Source organism: Ambystoma mexicanum, chromosome 11, assembly GCF_040938575.1.
Source record: "Ambystoma mexicanum isolate Mex_15411 chromosome 11, UKY_AmexF1_1, whole genome shotgun sequence".
Lineage (NCBI taxonomy): Eukaryota > Metazoa > Chordata > Amphibia > Caudata > Ambystomatidae > Ambystoma > Ambystoma mexicanum.
The window spans coordinates 96,823,585-96,840,060 of record NC_090934.1 but is presented as its reverse complement, the minus strand read 5'-3'; the positions used below and the strand labels follow the sequence as shown (position 1 = coordinate 96,840,060).

Sequence of the window (16,476 nt, the reverse complement as noted above, 5' to 3'; positions counted from 1 at the left end):
CTGTCCCTCCCCTGCATATATATTGCCAAAATGAGAGAAGCGTATCAGTCCTGACAACTACCCCCCTCCAGCGCCATACTGCAGGCATTATTCACTAAAACAGCCCTATCTGCCTTACCCCGGAACAGTGGAAGAAGAGATAAGCCTACAACGTCTACTTTCCACCCTCTGCAACTCATCCAGAATAGGACTGCGAGACTTGCCCTTGGCCTCAAGCCCTGGGATCGTATCTCTCGATCCCTTGAAATCCCTTCATTGGCTCACTAGTGGCTGCAAGAATTAAATTCAAGACCCTTTGTATTGTCCACAAGGATTTCTGGGACCTGGGTCTACAATACCTTCAACTCTCGCTCTGTAAATACCTTCCTACTCGAGCTCTTTGCTCCTCCACCTCCAACTCCCTCAGGGTCAGTTGCTTCTCTAAGCAACGAGTTGGGGGTAGAGTGTTTCCTCGGCTGGGACGTCCCTCTGGAACAGCCTCCCTGCCTCTCTGAAACTTGAGGAGAACCAGCTTCGGTTCCGGAAGCACCTCAAGAGCTTCCTCTTCGCTTCTGCCTTCGCTCGTCCTCTCCCTTGCTAATCTGTCTGCTTCGGCACCGGGCACATGGTTTCCCTCTGATTTTCAGGCCCAGGTGTCTGCCCCCCCCCAGCCACACACCCACACTGCCTCCTGGCAACCCTTGCACTTGGGTCTGTATCTGTAACCCTACAGTCCCCTTACCTGCACTTATCAGACACCCATTGTCTACGCTTTAACCTTGAACTTGCCACCTTACTGGCTGCACTATCAGTTGTTTTTGTATCCCTTGCTCAGCACTTTCCACTCCTCCCCTCTCCCTTGCACTTTCCCCCTCCCTCTCCCCTGCACTTGAGCGTTCTCAATGTCACTAGGTCTAGTAATATTGTTTTGTCCTCCCTTGTTCCCCTCCCTTGCCTCATCGCGCTCCGAAACACTTGTGTATGAGTGCGATACAAATCAAATATCATATCATATCATACAAGATCTAGCTTACACGGACGTGCTGTAACCAAAGAATGACGAAAGCGAGTGATGCCATCCCGTTTCTGACACACATAGATGCACGAGACACGAAGCAGATGTACATTCATTATGAAGATACATGAACATTAGGTCAACTGCATTTGTACATGAAGAATACACTTTGCATTCAACAGACACTAGAAAACATATACTTGAATATATCAGTTGTAACGCAAGACGCACAAAGAACACGCATAATGCTTGCCTAATGCAGAAACGCAACAGTGAAGAGCAGACATTTTTGATAAAATTGATGACGCTTCCATGCTCAAATGAACAGGAGAGCTTGAAGAAGCATCAAAGCTGTAGGAAAAACAACCTTGTTGAATTAGCTGAAAGGCACAGAGATTAACAAATTGGACAGTAGCTGCACAGTGTGCCAAGGTTATTGAAGAAAAGGCGGGTTTGGGCTTGTACTGAGGAGCGTATGCGATAAACAGTTCCCAACCACAAGACATATTTCTCTTAGATTAAAAAAGAAACAGACAGCCTCCAAGGACCAGGAGCTCATTAATTAAGACTAATACTGAGAGAGAGGTAGCTCAAACAAGTCTCCAGTGAACAGAGAAGGCAACGGCACCCAGAGTAAAATAGGTTCAAATCCTGGTAAAACCCGAACATAATCGCTCAAAACGTGATCTCCACACATGTGGGTTCCATGTAATAATGTCGCCACAAAAATCTCGCCATGCAAAAATATCGCCGAAAAATGGCCGTTTTTTGTGCCGACATTATTGCATGGAACATGCAGGGGACACCCCCGCAAACCCCAAATTTTGTTTATTTTTTGTTTTGTTTTACATTTTTTTTCTTCCCCCTGTCCCCATATATATGGTCACCCATATAATATCGCCACGACCTTTTCCCGGCGTTATTATTTACGGCAACCATATATATGGGGATAATATTACCTGATACCCACATGTGCCCTAGAGTTGGGGAACAAGGGCTATTCATGAGCTCCAGACACAGAGAAATCAAGATCTTCACTCTCTCCGAATTCTCAGAATAAAAATACAATATAGAACCCAGTTCAAAGCTGAAGCCCTGGCTCGTGGCCTAGGAAATCTGAGACGGTGGGGTATAATTGGGAAAGACGGCACCTGGATGTCATCCCCCTGCCATAAATTATTGCTCAAGTGCTGATGACCTGGCAAAGAATCAAGGCTGGTGAAGCCCATGCCAACCAATCATTGCTCTCAAATGATGATGTTTGGCAACAGTTGCATTAACCAATCAAGTAGTGTAGAGATGACATGTATTCACCAATATCAATTTAGAGGTGGACCCGGGTGGAGCCATCAGATAGAGTAAAGCCAATCAGAATGTCGACCCCTGTAGATTATATACTTATATGATACAACTAACACAATCCCACCTTCCCATAGGTTTTACTAACCCAGATACCTTTCTGAAGTCGGAAGTGGCGTATTTCTGCCTTTTAAACCATTGTTTTGCCTTATGAAATTAGAGAGCTTTCAGACTTGTGTCCTTAACTGCTTCCCCTGTTTTACAATTGTTAAATGACTGGCATTAATCCTTTGCTCTGACTCTTACTTTTTTGGGGACAGGATTTCCCAGCCTACCTGGTCTGCATGGGGATGGGACTCCCGGCCGCTCCATTACAACCCGGATAGACTTTGTGGCAAAAAATCATTTAAAGCAAGTAGACCTTTGTGTTTCGTCCTTCTAACCATTCTTTAAGTTGCCCAACAATATGTCAGGTGCCAAATAACCCTTTCGGAAGCTTGCCTAGCATGCGTCATCAGTGGAGTCCACCTTTCTTTGTGGCAGCTTCCCATCCCAATCATTTACTTTCCCATCCCACCCCATACCGCCAGGCGGTTCAGGGATCCCCATCCCACTTCTTACCCCTAAGCGAGTTCTGCAATCTCCATCCCACACTTGACCACTGTGGTGGTTCTTCAAGTCACACTTTACCTCAGGGCTGGTTCTGGACTCCACATTACACCGCTCACCCCAGCGCAGGTTCTGGGATCCTATCCCAGCCCTTACTCCTGAGGCAGTTCCTCAAGCCACCCTTTATCCCAGTAGTAGGTCAGGGGTCCCACTTGCACCGTTTATTCCTGGACTGTTCCTGGGATCCTCCCGAGCCTACTCCTCATCCTCTTGCGTTCTTTTCTGAATTTCAGAAGTGTGGGGGCAAGTCTGATGCTGACGGGAAAGAGGTTCCATAGTCTTGGGGCTTAGGCAGAAAAGGCTTGTTTTCTGGTCCTTTCCTTTTAGCAGCAGTGGATTTCAAGTCTGCCTGTGTCCTAGCTTCTGGTGGGGCAATGTCCACCGGAGATGCTGAGTTTCTCTGAAAGGTAAATGGGTGACTTGAGGGAGACTGCCTGGTAGATGATGCCGCAAGACTTTAAGGTGATTTGTGCGTTCAGTGGGAGCCAGTGAAGGTCGTTGAGGGCCAGTGTGATGTGGTTATGTCTACGTAGACCCTTGATGAGGTGTGCGGCTGCGTGTATGACACTTTTCAGGGGTGCAAGGGAGAACGACGGGAGGCCTTCGGGGTGGGCATTGCCCCCATCCCGGTGGAATAGGACCAGTGCTTGAACGGTGGATCTAAAGCTGTCCGGCAGGAGGAAGGGCTTGACCTTTCGCAGCAGGGAGAGCTGATTCAAAGCTGTCTAAGTTTTCTTAGCCATGTGTGCCTTGAAGGAGAGGTGTTTGTCGATGTGGAACCTGAGAGACTTGGCGCAGGAGGTTAGCTCGGGTTTGAAGCCTTCAGAGTTCATGGTTGATAGCAAGGTCTGTGTGTCTGGGTGTTCGGTGTTCTTGGTGATCAGTAGGAATTCGGTCTTAGAGGGGTTGAAATTCAAGTATGCACTGGATATCCAAGACCTTTTCCTCGCCCTTCAGACTCCTTGCTTGTGGAACTCTTTGTGCTCTAGAAGCACTTTGAAGCATCTTCTATGCACTAGATGGAATTACCAGTAAATATCTTAGACCAAATAACCAGACAGACCCAAGGAAGATGGTCAAATACTGCTTTAATCTCAATGAAAGAAATCAGGGAGATATAACAGCTATCAAAAGAGATGCATGCCTCTTCACACTTTATCTTGCTTGTACAGAGTGTATATACTTTTACATACGTCATGTATGACATCACCCTACGTGGCATTTGCAGAACCTATTAACCGAAAGGGTTTTATTAGGGACACATGTCTACTTATAGAACTATATAAGTGTTAATATCTCAGTGGCTGCCCCTTGTCTGCAGGACACACCCTGATCTACTTCTACATTGATAGTATACTGATGATAGCGGAGAATATGGCAGCAGATTGGTAAATGCAACATTGTATGTGCAAGTGCGTGGCAGACTTTATGATTGGTTGCCAACCCCATCCAACCTTGGACTTTCAGCTTGTTTAGCAGCGCGTGAGTGAAAACGACACCTAGGTGCTTTAGATGCGTCAGTTCATTCCTTGTTTTCCCAATTAGTCAATCTTATTTCATCAACCGAATCCATAGCCAAAGTTTTCTGTTTGTACTTCACCTCGTAGTCTGCTCACTGTGCTGGAACATTCAAGGAAGTATGAGCAGACAACTATCTTTGCTTGAGGCTCTAATAAATAGCGTTTGTTTTCGACTTTTGTGTCACATGTGAAGAGACCACAATTTTGCCCATTTCGGCCTCACATTTACTGCTATTTGATTTTATTAAACAGGGTGCCATTACCCATTCTGGCCTTTAGAGACTTGCACACTCCACCTCACATAGGCTTTTGCTTTCGTGGTTATCCAAAACTTGTGACCTGCAAATGTCCTTGTCTCTCCTAATCTCAGCAGAAATGTGTCTTACGCGCATGGTCTGTTCATTCGACTCCCTTTGTGCCTTGCACACATCTCTCTAAATAGCCTCCTTGATCCCAGGCCACGGTACTCCCTTATTCTGCAGACGAAAAACCGCTTCTTCGTCAGTTCTTCAATTTGCCATCCTAGGCTTGTATTTTTGAGGTAGCAGGATTGATTCTTAATACAAGCCGTCGTCCATTTTCTTCCAAGGCCGTCCTAATCGTTATGTGCATACCTCTTTTTAGCAAGCTTCTATGTACCTTTTCTACCATGCATTACAGCATATTTACAGTTATTGGTCAGTACGTTACTTCATCTACTTACATTCATGATTACTTCATCTTTAGGTACATGTTTCTCTCATTGCTTCAGTTATCTAGTTAGTCTTAAGTATTTTCAGATCGTTTCATATTGTTTCGGCATAAGTTCATACATCTTCTTTATGACAACCTCATTCTTTTGTCGTCAGACTTTAGTTATAGTTTGTTCATATTAACCATAGCTGCATTCTGGCATCTTGACAGTGGACATCCTTCCTGCTAGCATCCTTCCACTGCCTCAATGTGAGGTTACTTTCTGAATGGCTGCCTGAGGGAATATCGTCTTTCATACACTCAACGCGGTATAGGAATGGTGCATGGATTCATGCATGGGTTCCCAATTGTAGCTGTTCGTCTGCTATCCCAATAGGACTGTGGTGAGGGGGCGGGGACCAGAGACGAGGCATCCACCTGGTCCTCTACACTCTAATCTCTACAAAGCACGTCATGGCATTAAAGATCTTCACAAAACCCAAAATCCACTGAGGACCTGGATGAAGATTTGAATGCCTGTAACCCCAAAGAAAGGACACAGTGTGACAGCAGAACCAGAAACTAACTTGCCCAAATTGAATGGTCAATGTGGACTGGGTTTAAAGGTTTGGGTGATGGGGAAACTCTCTTTTATGTCACATTCTCAACCCTGTCCTACCACCAACTCCTTGACAGAGAACAAAGCAGACGTATGGGAGCTGAAACCCAAGACAATGGTTAATGGTGATTGGGTTTAAGATGAGTTCAGTTATCTGTGGATTTTGACTACCAGGGTTCAGCAAGACTATTTCTTTGTTACGTTAATGATACCCTGTTATCATGTGCTTTCTACATGGAAACGTTCAACGACCATTTCACTCTAAGCATCCCTTCCAGGTAGGAAAACCACCATTTCACTAAAGCTTCCCTGTGGGGCACACCTTCTTGCTCTTTTCCTAGTTTCTGGACATACTACATTTCACCAAGGTGGTAAAATAGCTCAGCAGGTGAATGCATGAGCTGCCCTAGACCTGCACATTGCAAGCTTCACTGTGGGAGGGCATCAATCGTTCTACCACATTTCTAGGGTCGATAAAAGGTGTGTCATTGAGTTGGGCAACCAATTCACAGGATATGGAATATATGAAATCAAGTTTTTCACATGTTTCAAAGTGTTCCTGTTTGACCAGCACCCCCAAACACTGCCACATGCAGCGTATTACAAGACAGCGTCAAGGACGTTGAAGCGGGTCTTGCGTGTTCGCTTGAGTTGCGCATCTCTGGTTTCTAAACTTGGCTCTTGTGCTCCCTCCACAACACTTCCTAATACCTCTCTTGGCACAGGGGCTTCCTCGTCAGTGCTTTTATTTGGCAGCTCAAAGCCCCCATGACGACTTGAGAGTACACAGCTAGCAGATGGATTTGTTGAAAATGCAGGGTTTTATGACTCGTGTCGGAGCGGGTTTCGGGGATTATTTGCCAAGGACTTTGCTCGTCCAAGTCGCGGTCTGCGTTGAGATGTGCCAAGTCTTGTGAGCTGGGAACAAGACCTAGCAGTGAATGTGAGTCTGAGGGTAAGGGGTTCTCATCTCATGAGCGGCATGGCCCTCATGGAGCCTGCGGTGGAGTGGTCGCAAGGGTTTAGGGTGATTACATCGAATCTATTTGGTCGTAGAAGAATTCATCGAATTATTTTCTTTGACATGTTGATATTGCCACAAATATATGCAGGGGAGACCCCTGCACCCACTCCCCATGTCCCCTACAATAATGATTTCCCTAAAGCCACCCCCCCCACATATATATGCGGCTATATTCGAGATGGAAATTGGCCATTCTCTTACCAATGGTGCACACATCATCCGAATTCTACCATAGGCCTCCCAGCTTCTGCTAAAAGCCAGCCCTTCTGATATCAAAGACCTTACAATTCATCTCAGGGAGGGAGCAAGCAACTGCAACGCTTGCCCAAATGTTGCGGTAAATGGGTAACTCAGTGCAGCGGGTGCCTTGAGACTTTGAGGTTTGATGGCTGTTTTTCAAAGCAAGCTTGGACACACCAATTACATAGCCTTCCCCTCCTGCCATATTGATGCATGCATGCATTCACTCATTCATTCATTCTGTCATTTGTATAGCGCCTTTCACGATAATTATGGTCCCCACGCGCTGTTGGTTGAATGCCCTTGGAGGTGCCGGAGTACAAATTTGGGGAAAAGTTGGGAGGGGCTATTATGCGTGTGTACATTTCAGCCATTAAAGTTATGTGAGGGTGGCCAAGACCCTGCTAGTAACTCATGTGTGAATCGTGTGTGGATGGGTGCATAGGAGGTAGACTATGAACTAAAGGGGGAGGATTGTGTTTAAGGAGATCAAGAATGATGTGAGAAGCTACAGTTCCATTTTATGATGGTAAAGGCAGCTTCATTCTAATGGCAAAGGTGTGCGAGGGGAGAAAATGGGTAACTGTAGAAACAACAATGTCTAGATTCTGGTTTCCATCCGTGTACAAAGAGCAGTGCTACGTTTCACAGATGATCTAAGTGCTAAATATGGACAAAGAGCAGTGCTATGTATCACAGATGATCTAAGTGCTAAATATGCACAAAGAGCAGTGCTACATATCACAGATGATCTAAGTGCTAAATATGGACAAAGAGCAGTGCTACGTATCACAGATGATCTAAGGGATAAATATGCACAAGGTGCAGTGCTACGTTTAACAGGTGATCCAAGTGCTAAATATTCACAAAGAGCAGTGCTACGTATCACAGAAGATCTAAGGGCTAAATATGCACAAAGAGCAGTGCTACGTTTCACAGGTGATACAAGTGCTAAATATTCACAAAGAGCAGTGCTACGTATCACAGATGATCTAAGTGCTAAATATGCACAAAGAGCAGTGCTACGTTTCACAGATGATCTAAGTGCTAAATATGGACAAAGAGCAGTGCTATGTATCACAGATGATCTAAGTGCTACATATGCACAAAGAGCAGTGCTATGTATCACAGATGATCCAAGTGCTAAATATGCACAAAGAGCAGTGCTACGTATCACAGATGACCTAAGTGCTAAATATGCACAAAGAGCAGTGCTACGTATCACAGATGATCTAAGGGCTAAATATGCACAAGGTGCAGTGCTACGCTTCACAGATGTTCCAAGTGCTAAATATTCACAAAGAGCAGTGCTACGTATCACAGATGATCTAATTGCTAAATATGCACAAGGTGCAGTGCTATGTTTCACAGATGATCCAAGTGCTAAATATTCACAAAGAGCAGTGCTATTTATCACAGATAATCTAATTGCTAAATATGCACAAAGAGCAATGCTACGTATCACAGATGATCTAAGGGCTAAATATGCACAAGGTGCAGTGCTATGTTTCACAGATGATCCAAGTGCTAAATATTCACAAAGAGCAGTGCTACGTATCACAGATGATCTAATTGCTAAATATGCACAAGGTGCAGTGCTACATTTCACAGATGATCTAAGTGCTAAATATGCACAAAGAGCAGTGCTATGTATCACAGATGATTTAAGTGCTAAATATGCACAAGGTGCAGTGCTATGTTTCACAGATGATCCAAGTGCTAAATATTCACAAAGAGCAGTGCTACGTTTCACAGATGATATAAGTGCTAAATGAATACATAATACCTTCTTAGAGGAAAGTGGGGATCAGGATGTGGGTGGGAACAGCCAGGTTTTGAGGGCTTTCTTAAATGCCAGGTGATCCTACATGAGACGGAGTACGAGAGGGAGGGATTGAGGGAACGTATGTTTTGCGCTATGTGAGCTAAATCGCCTCATGCGCATAGAGGCGGCTGGTCATGGTGCAAGGTGCCTTCTCTTATGGACAGAGCACATTTTAGGGCTTTAAGGAAAGTGATATTGTCCTGTGTCTTTGGTAACGGTTTGGGGAGAGCTGCAGATCTCTACACCACAAAGAAACGGGGTGCACGACCATTGCAAGTGCAGCGAGTGGGAGGCTGTTAGTACGCAGGCGTTTGAAGACTAAGGTGGGGTTTTGCCGTATATTGGGGACATTTTCTTGATGTAGGTTCGATGGTACCAGGGTCAAATAAAATAAAAAAAGAATAATAATAAAATAAATAAAAATAATGTAAGACTGGACAAAATATAATCCCGGACACAGGAGATAAAGTGCCTGCATTCGCAAATTATAATTTGCGACTTTTCGCAATGAACCGCTTGAAAGGTGCCGGGGGCAAATTTGTGGCACTAGTGTATAATTTGGAGCACATTGGACTATTGAACAAAACTAGCAGCTGCACAGCACGGTATGAAAATGGCCTACATCGGCCCCAAAGATTGGCCACACTAGCCTCTTCCGCTAACCCTCCAGGCGTAACACAAAAGAGCAGTCTATTCCTGGGCGGTAGAAGAATGCTCTCTATCACTTCACGCCTTGAGTGACACTACTCAGCTGGGGGATCCTTACTCACTCTTAATGGTTGGCATCTCAGACTGGGCTAGAATGTGGCATGGCAGTTCTTGCTCCGAACATTAGCATCCTCCCCATTCCCATTTGAGCCCTCTGTACCGTGCACGCGGCCCTCTGTGTCTTATTCATCAACACACTTATTTACAGACTGCATCTGGAAGTCATCCATTGCTGAACACACCAGATTAAACAATTAACCTGTCCAAAACTGTATATATATCTCATGCTTTGCACACATTTTACTGTCAGGGTGATTATTCTGACAGAGGAAATTAGCATACCCAGTGTGCATTGCACGCTCAGAAGGAATGAACAAACGTTTGAATTAATATCACAGACATGATTGATAAATTGGTGGTCATTCTTATGTTCCCAAAATGCACTGTGTTATTATGCAAAGCAGCCAGCATCCTATATTCAGAACCTGCACATCATTCAACAGCTCCACCCCCCAAGGCCCACCCACGCCACTGACAACCCCTACCTGCCTCCCTCTGGGAAGGAGAGGATGGGGGGGTTTCCCCCAGTACATATTTTTCATTTCCAGAGCTACTGAAATCCGCACTGACTCGTGGCTAGTTTAGAGTAGCTCAAGGACGAGAAGATAACCACGGACTACGGGAATAACTTCTGTGTATTCATTGTTTTGAATGTATTTTGTGTGGAGAGAGTTCCTGAGTGACACCTGCTGTGCGAGATATGTTAATATTCAAGAGTGGTGTTGGGTAGAGGTTTGAAAGGGCTGGTGATTGTGATGAGCTCTGAGGAAGTTTGTATCAGTGCCTTAAGTGGCAAGGGAAAACGAGCCGGGGCTCATCAAGGGGTAATGGCATAATAGCGGAGGTCCCCTGCCGGCTCGTTAGACCACGACACCTTAACGAGCACTGGCTTAATGGGCTACAGGCACCTCGACCAGGCAGGCCTTGGAGAAGAGGGTGCTGATCTCTACATATATTAACTAAAAGGATGCCTGGCGGAGGACAGCGCCACATGTTTTCAGCCTTAATGGTGGCGCTGCATCTCGCCAGGCATTCCTTTAGGTAAGAGATGCAGTGATCAGCTACAAGGGTCTCTTAGCTAAAGGGATGCCTGGTGAGGTGCAGCAGTACCATTAAGACTGAAAAGCGGAGGCCGCTGGAAGCGATACCTTTTTTCCTAAAGCCGCGCTTCAGGCCTCACCTTTTCTTCCTTAATGATGGCACTGGCCAATGTGCAGCTCTTATTTAAAGGAATACCTTGCAGGTGCCGGCTCCACCATTATGGAGAAAAGTTATTTTCTAAAAGCCTGAAGCTCTCGCACATGGGTGAGGTCTTTTACACCCTTGATTCTTGCTTCCGCCACCTCTTCCCCATCTTCGTCTGAACCTCTCCCCCCCCTTGTCCTTTCTCTTTGCTACTGTGGCACAGTGCTGCGTGCGCGCCTTTTCTCAGCGCTGGTCCCTGCGTCAGCACGCCGGGTCTCATTGGCAGAGGGGAACAGCGTCGGTACCTGTTCTTGTCCTGCAGTTTCCCGATCTCCTCGGTCTGCGTCAGGAGCTGCTTCTCCAGCTTGTCGGTGGACTCGGAGTGCTCCAGCAGCTGGAGCTGCAGCCTGGAGGTCTGGTTCAGCACCTGGGCAAGGGACGAGAAGGTGCAGGTTAGGGCAGAACCCAGAACATGCCTGATCTTTCAAGTTTCAGTAGACAAATGCACTTGTCATAAACTCGCGTTGTTTGTGGGATTTTAAAAAACTGTTTTGGAAAATTGGCATATTTTGATTGGTACATTACACAACTGTCTTGTCATTTGATTTGGAAAAACACTTAAAAACAACATGAGACGGACTTCCAAGATGGCCGCTGGCTTAGAGTGACCGTGCTGACCGAGCTCCCACATCCTGAAGGCAAAGAGTTGCCCACCACCCCGCCAGCAGGATAAGCTATACTGAAAGGACCCCCCGTGTGAGAGACTGGGAGAGCTGGAGGTGGCGAGTGCCGGCGGGTCGGCATCAGAGGTTCGAAGAGAGGCGGCTGGCGGCCGCGGGTGTTCGCGACTCCCCGGGCCCGATCGCAGGGAGAGAAGCGAACTCCCGAAATTCAAATTCCTGCAGCAGAGGAGGAGCTATCGGGGCGGCCCCCTTCCCGGCATGAGACTTGCGGGGGGCTGGCCCTGTGGAGGCGGCAAGCCCGATAGGATTGCCTGCGACTGAGGAGTACGGTCGCGGGAGCCGCGGAGAGGCCATGGAGGAGCTGGTGCTGCATCACTGTGCTGTCCCTGACCGGGGCCTCGGGGGATGGCGAAGCAGATCCCATGGGGCGGCCCCGCTGGCGGAGGGGCTATCGGTCCCGTGCGCCATTCCCTGCGGATTCTCGGGGGACCCCAGCGAGAATTCTGTGGAGTGGGGGCCCGGGCCCAGCCCTCGGCTGTTCAGGAAGGAACTGTCCCCGGATTTGTTGGCGCTGAGGAAGGGAAGGAAGAAGCCGGCAGGGGGGGGGTGGAAAGCTGGTGGCCGCTACCCCGCCAGGGAGGAAGGCACCCTCGGGGGTGCTCTGGCGGGCCCGAGTGCTGGGCTGGCTTTGCAGGGGGAGAGCCCCTCAGAATTCAAGCAGCAAGCTGCAAAGAGATACGGAGACTCTCGGAATTCTGGAAGCAGGTAGCTTGTTTTTGACCACCTGAGAGGCCAGACCTGGAGTGGAAAGACTGGGGCAGTGGACCCCGGGGGGGCAGTGAAGTCTAGAGGGCAACCTTAGCGGGAAAAGGAACTGCCGGGATACAAGAGGCCCGACCCCTACGGTGGGGGCCTTCCGCAGGGGCCAAGGAGACAGAAGAGTGAGTGCAGGAGGCATGACTACAAAAGCGAAGGGTAAAAGTGGACGTGCCCACCTGGGCACGAGCAAGATGTCCGGCTCCCTTGGCTCTTTATGGGCCCCGCAGGACACTGGAGCAGGGACGAAAAATTACCAAGAAGGGGCAGTGGTCCTCACTCAATCGGAGGCTGAGCGGGCGTCCGCTCTGATGTCAAAACAAGACTTATTGAGCGAGATACACAATTTGCAGACCAACCTCGCTAGAACGTTCCAGGACCAATTTCAGCTCATGAGAGCAGATTTCAATGAGGCTCTAGGAGAGATCCGGCAAGAAATGGGATGATGAAAGAACCGATCTGCTGGAGAAATGGTTACAGGACGTTGATAAAGATACCACCGCCAATAGTGAGGCTATCGAAAGACTAGATGTCGTCGCTCGGAACCTGGAGGCACAGGTTGAAGATTTGGAAAATAGGTCTTGTAGGATTAACATAAGGGTGAAGCTGTTGCCGGAATCGGTTCCAGACAAGGACCTAAAAGGAGTGACCCAGGCTATCTTTGTGGACATTTTGGGTATAGACTCCCTGGAACAGGTCGAGCTTGTCCGGGTTCACAGAGTGGGGAGGGCTCCGAAAGGGACAGCGCCAAGGCCAAGGGATGTCGTGGCGGCCTTTGCCAGGTACGCCCAGAAAGAGGCAGTCCTTCGGAAAGCGCGCCAGAGAGAACCGATAACATACTAGGGCCGGCAAACAGCACTTTATCAGGATTTGGCGAACAGCACATTAGTGAAAAGGAAACTGATGGGACCCGTCCTGAAGGTACTCAGCGATAAAGGCACTAGATACAATTGGACCTTTCCGTTCGGCCTTGTGCTTGAATGGGAGGGAATGTTAAAGCGCATCACAACGGTACAGGAAGGAGCCGAGCTTCTGCAGGTCGACCTGGAGAGTATCCCCGACCGGGGTTCACCCCATGCAGGCGACCCCAGGCCTGGGTCGAAGCCTTTGAAATGGTCTACAGTGGGGGAAAAAAGAAATCGACCTCAGAAGGGAGCTCAGTCACGTCTCTCAGGGATGACCGGGGAGGTGGAGGGGGGAGCGCAGGGGGGGTCCTGAACGATAGGAGTGATAGGGGTGGTGGGCCTTGTAAGCTTTCAAAGGAAAGGGAGGGGCGGAGGCGATTAGTGGTGATCAGACCATCTTGGGACGAATAAGGGCAGAACTGTCCGTGAAGGTTGGGGGGGGAGAGAGGGGGGAGGTGGGAGGGGACGGACTCACCCTGAGTTGGGGTTGCAGGGTGGGGAGGGAGGTGGGGAGGTAACCACAGCGTTCTTTGAGCGGGGACGAGCTTGGGAGAACAGCAGGGCAGGGATGAGGAGGGGAGAAGGGGAGGTCAGCCTCCTGTGCCCGTTGCGGGAGAAGTGGAGAGGAGGGATGATGGGCGCTTTCCGGATAAGGCGAGCGCCGAGTGGAGGAAGGGGCCAGAGACCTTTCCGGGGCTTTCAGGTAGCTAACACATAACGTGAGGGGGCTGAATTCCCCCCCTCAAACAGAAAAAATTGGAGCAATTTACCAGAACCCATAAACCAGATGTGTTGGCATTGCAGGAGACCCACCTGCGCCGACAAGACCAGGGCCGCCTGTGTTTGAAAGACTTTCCGCAACTATTGTTTGCATCAGTCCAAACAAAAAAAAGGGGGGGTGGCCCTGGCCTACAGGAGAGGCATCAACTTTAGACCCCAGGATATCCTTAGGGACAGGGACGGGAGGTATATTATGGTTAGGGGGGAGATACAGGCCGTGTGTTATACCATCACTTCAGTGTACGGCCCCAATGCAGGTCAGGATCAATTCCTGAGGGAAACTTTGAATACCCTGGAGCACTTCACGAGAGGGCAAGTGATATTGATGGGAGACTTCAACCTTGCTTGGGATAGAAGGTGGGACAGGTTGCGGCGGGAAAACGCGGGAGGTGGCACGGTGGCGTCTCCCCAATTAAAGGAGAGATGGGAGGAGGCCGGGTTAAGAGATGTTTGGCGAGCTCTCAGGGGGGGAGAGGAGGAGTTTGCCTTCCTGTCCGAAGTCCACAAAACCCAGTCACGTATTGATTACATTTGGGTATCTGTCAGTTTGCTGGGTAAAGTGGAGGCCGTGGAGGTGGGCCCATTGGGGATAGCTGACCATAACTTAGTTCAGATGACCATGCATCTCGGGGGACGACAGCCGGGGGTCTGGAGTTGGAAGTTTCCGGGGGAAATCTTGAGGGATCACGTGTTGAGGGAAGAGATAAGGGATAGGATCCAGATTTCTTTGTGAGAAACAAGGGTTCAGACACCAGTCAGAGTGCGAGGTGGGACGCCTTCAAGCGACCTTAAGGGGGGAGCTCATCGCTATGAAGGCGGAGAGAAACAGGCAGTTGAGGGGGTTGGAGACTCCGTTGGAAAGGGAGGTTGAGGAGGCCAGAGCACGGGTACAGGAAAACCCCACGAGAAAGACCTATAGGGAGTACAGGCTGGTGGAGGGACAGTTGGGGATCCTAAGGACTAAACTAGCGGAAGGCGCTATGTTGAGAGTGCAGCAAGGATTCTACGCCAAGGCTAACAAAGTGGGCTCTCTTTTGGCCCGCCTTCTGAGGGGGCAGAAGGAGCAGAAGGTTATTTCGGCAATCAAAGATGCTGAGGGTGGGAGGCTCACGAGGGCTCAGGAGATACGGGAGAGGCTAGTGGGGTTTTATGAGGCGCTGTACTCATCGCAGGCCCCGCACCCTCAGCCGCAGAAAGAGTTCCTGGAGAACATGCTCCTCCCACGCCTATCTGAGGAAGAGGGTGAAGAGCTGGGCCGTCCCATTTCCGAGGACAAAGTGCGCTCCGTTATCGCGTCCCTTCCACTCAATAAGGGCCCCGGGCCCGATGGCTTCCCAGCCTCCTTCTATAAAATGTATTCTCCCCAGCTGGTTCCGCATTTAACAGAACTATTCAACACATTTTGCGGTGAAGGTGGGATCACCCCCACTATGGAGGAATCCAAAATCTTGCTTATCCATAAAATGGGGAAAGACCCGGAGGACCGCACCTCCTACCACCCGATCGCTCTTATCAACACCGAGGCCAAAATTTTCACTAAGATATTAGCGAGGCGCCTGGAAAAGCATTTGCCTTCCCTTATTCACCAGGACCAGGCAGGATTCGTGCTGGGAAGACAAACTTCCGATAACATTAGGAGGGTGGCCCATCTGGTGGAGAAATCCCGTAAAACTAACACTCCGGCGATCCTGTTGGCGTTTGATGCAGAAAAAGCATTCGATCGGGTGGAGTGGTTGTTTCTATTCCAGGTGACGGTGAGAATGGGCCTAGGGTCGGGGTTTATAGACTTGGTCGCTGCCAACTATAGAAATCCCACCTTGCGAATCTTGGTGAATGGTGAGATGACTAGGTCCTTCCGGTTACCGTGGGGGACAAAACAGGGGTGTCCCCTCTCCCCATTGCTTTATGCAATAGATCTGGAACCGCTTCTCCAGGCAATAAGAGAGGCGGACGACATTAGAGGGATACCGTTAGGGGGGGCCCAGCATAAGGTAGCAGCGTTTGCGGCGATATGTTACTCTCGTTAACAAATCCTAAGGGGTCCATTAAGGCCAGCATAGAACTACTTGCCAAATTTGGGGAGGTGTCTGGGCTGCGCGTCAACCTGCAGAAGTCCGAACTATTGAACTTGTCTTTGGGGGAGGGGGAAGCGGAAGAGCTAAGATCACTCTCTCCGTTTAAGTGGAGTCCGGCTGGGCTTCGTTACTTGGGGGTTCAGATAACGCCCTCGTTATTGGGCTGGGTTGGGGCAAACTCTGAGCCCATACTAGGGGCAATCAAAAAGGATTTGAGGAAATGGGGGGCCGGGAAGATTTCCTGGTTGGGGAGGGGGGCGGTTCTAAAAATGGTTACTCTTCCCCGTCTTTTATATTTGTTCCAGGCTATTCCCTTACCGGTCCCAGAAACCTTCTTTATAAAACTGGATCGGGTGGTCAAGTACTTTGTATGGGAGGGCAAGAGGCCGCGCCTGTCCAAAC

The 16,476-nt window shown here is 48.8% G+C and overlaps 1 protein-coding gene across 1 annotated transcript in view; it reads right to left on the bottom strand.

The window, feature by feature from the left end:
* The window catches only part of LOC138503106 (angiopoietin-2-like), a 239,575-nt gene that overhangs the window by 163,142 nt on the left and 59,957 nt on the right, over positions 1–16,476 (bottom strand). The window contains exon 3 of the mRNA XM_069622615.1: positions 11,121–11,242. Coding sequence (XP_069478716.1) covers positions 11,121–11,242 — 122 coding nt within the window. The remainder of the gene's footprint in view (positions 1–11,120; positions 11,243–16,476) is intronic.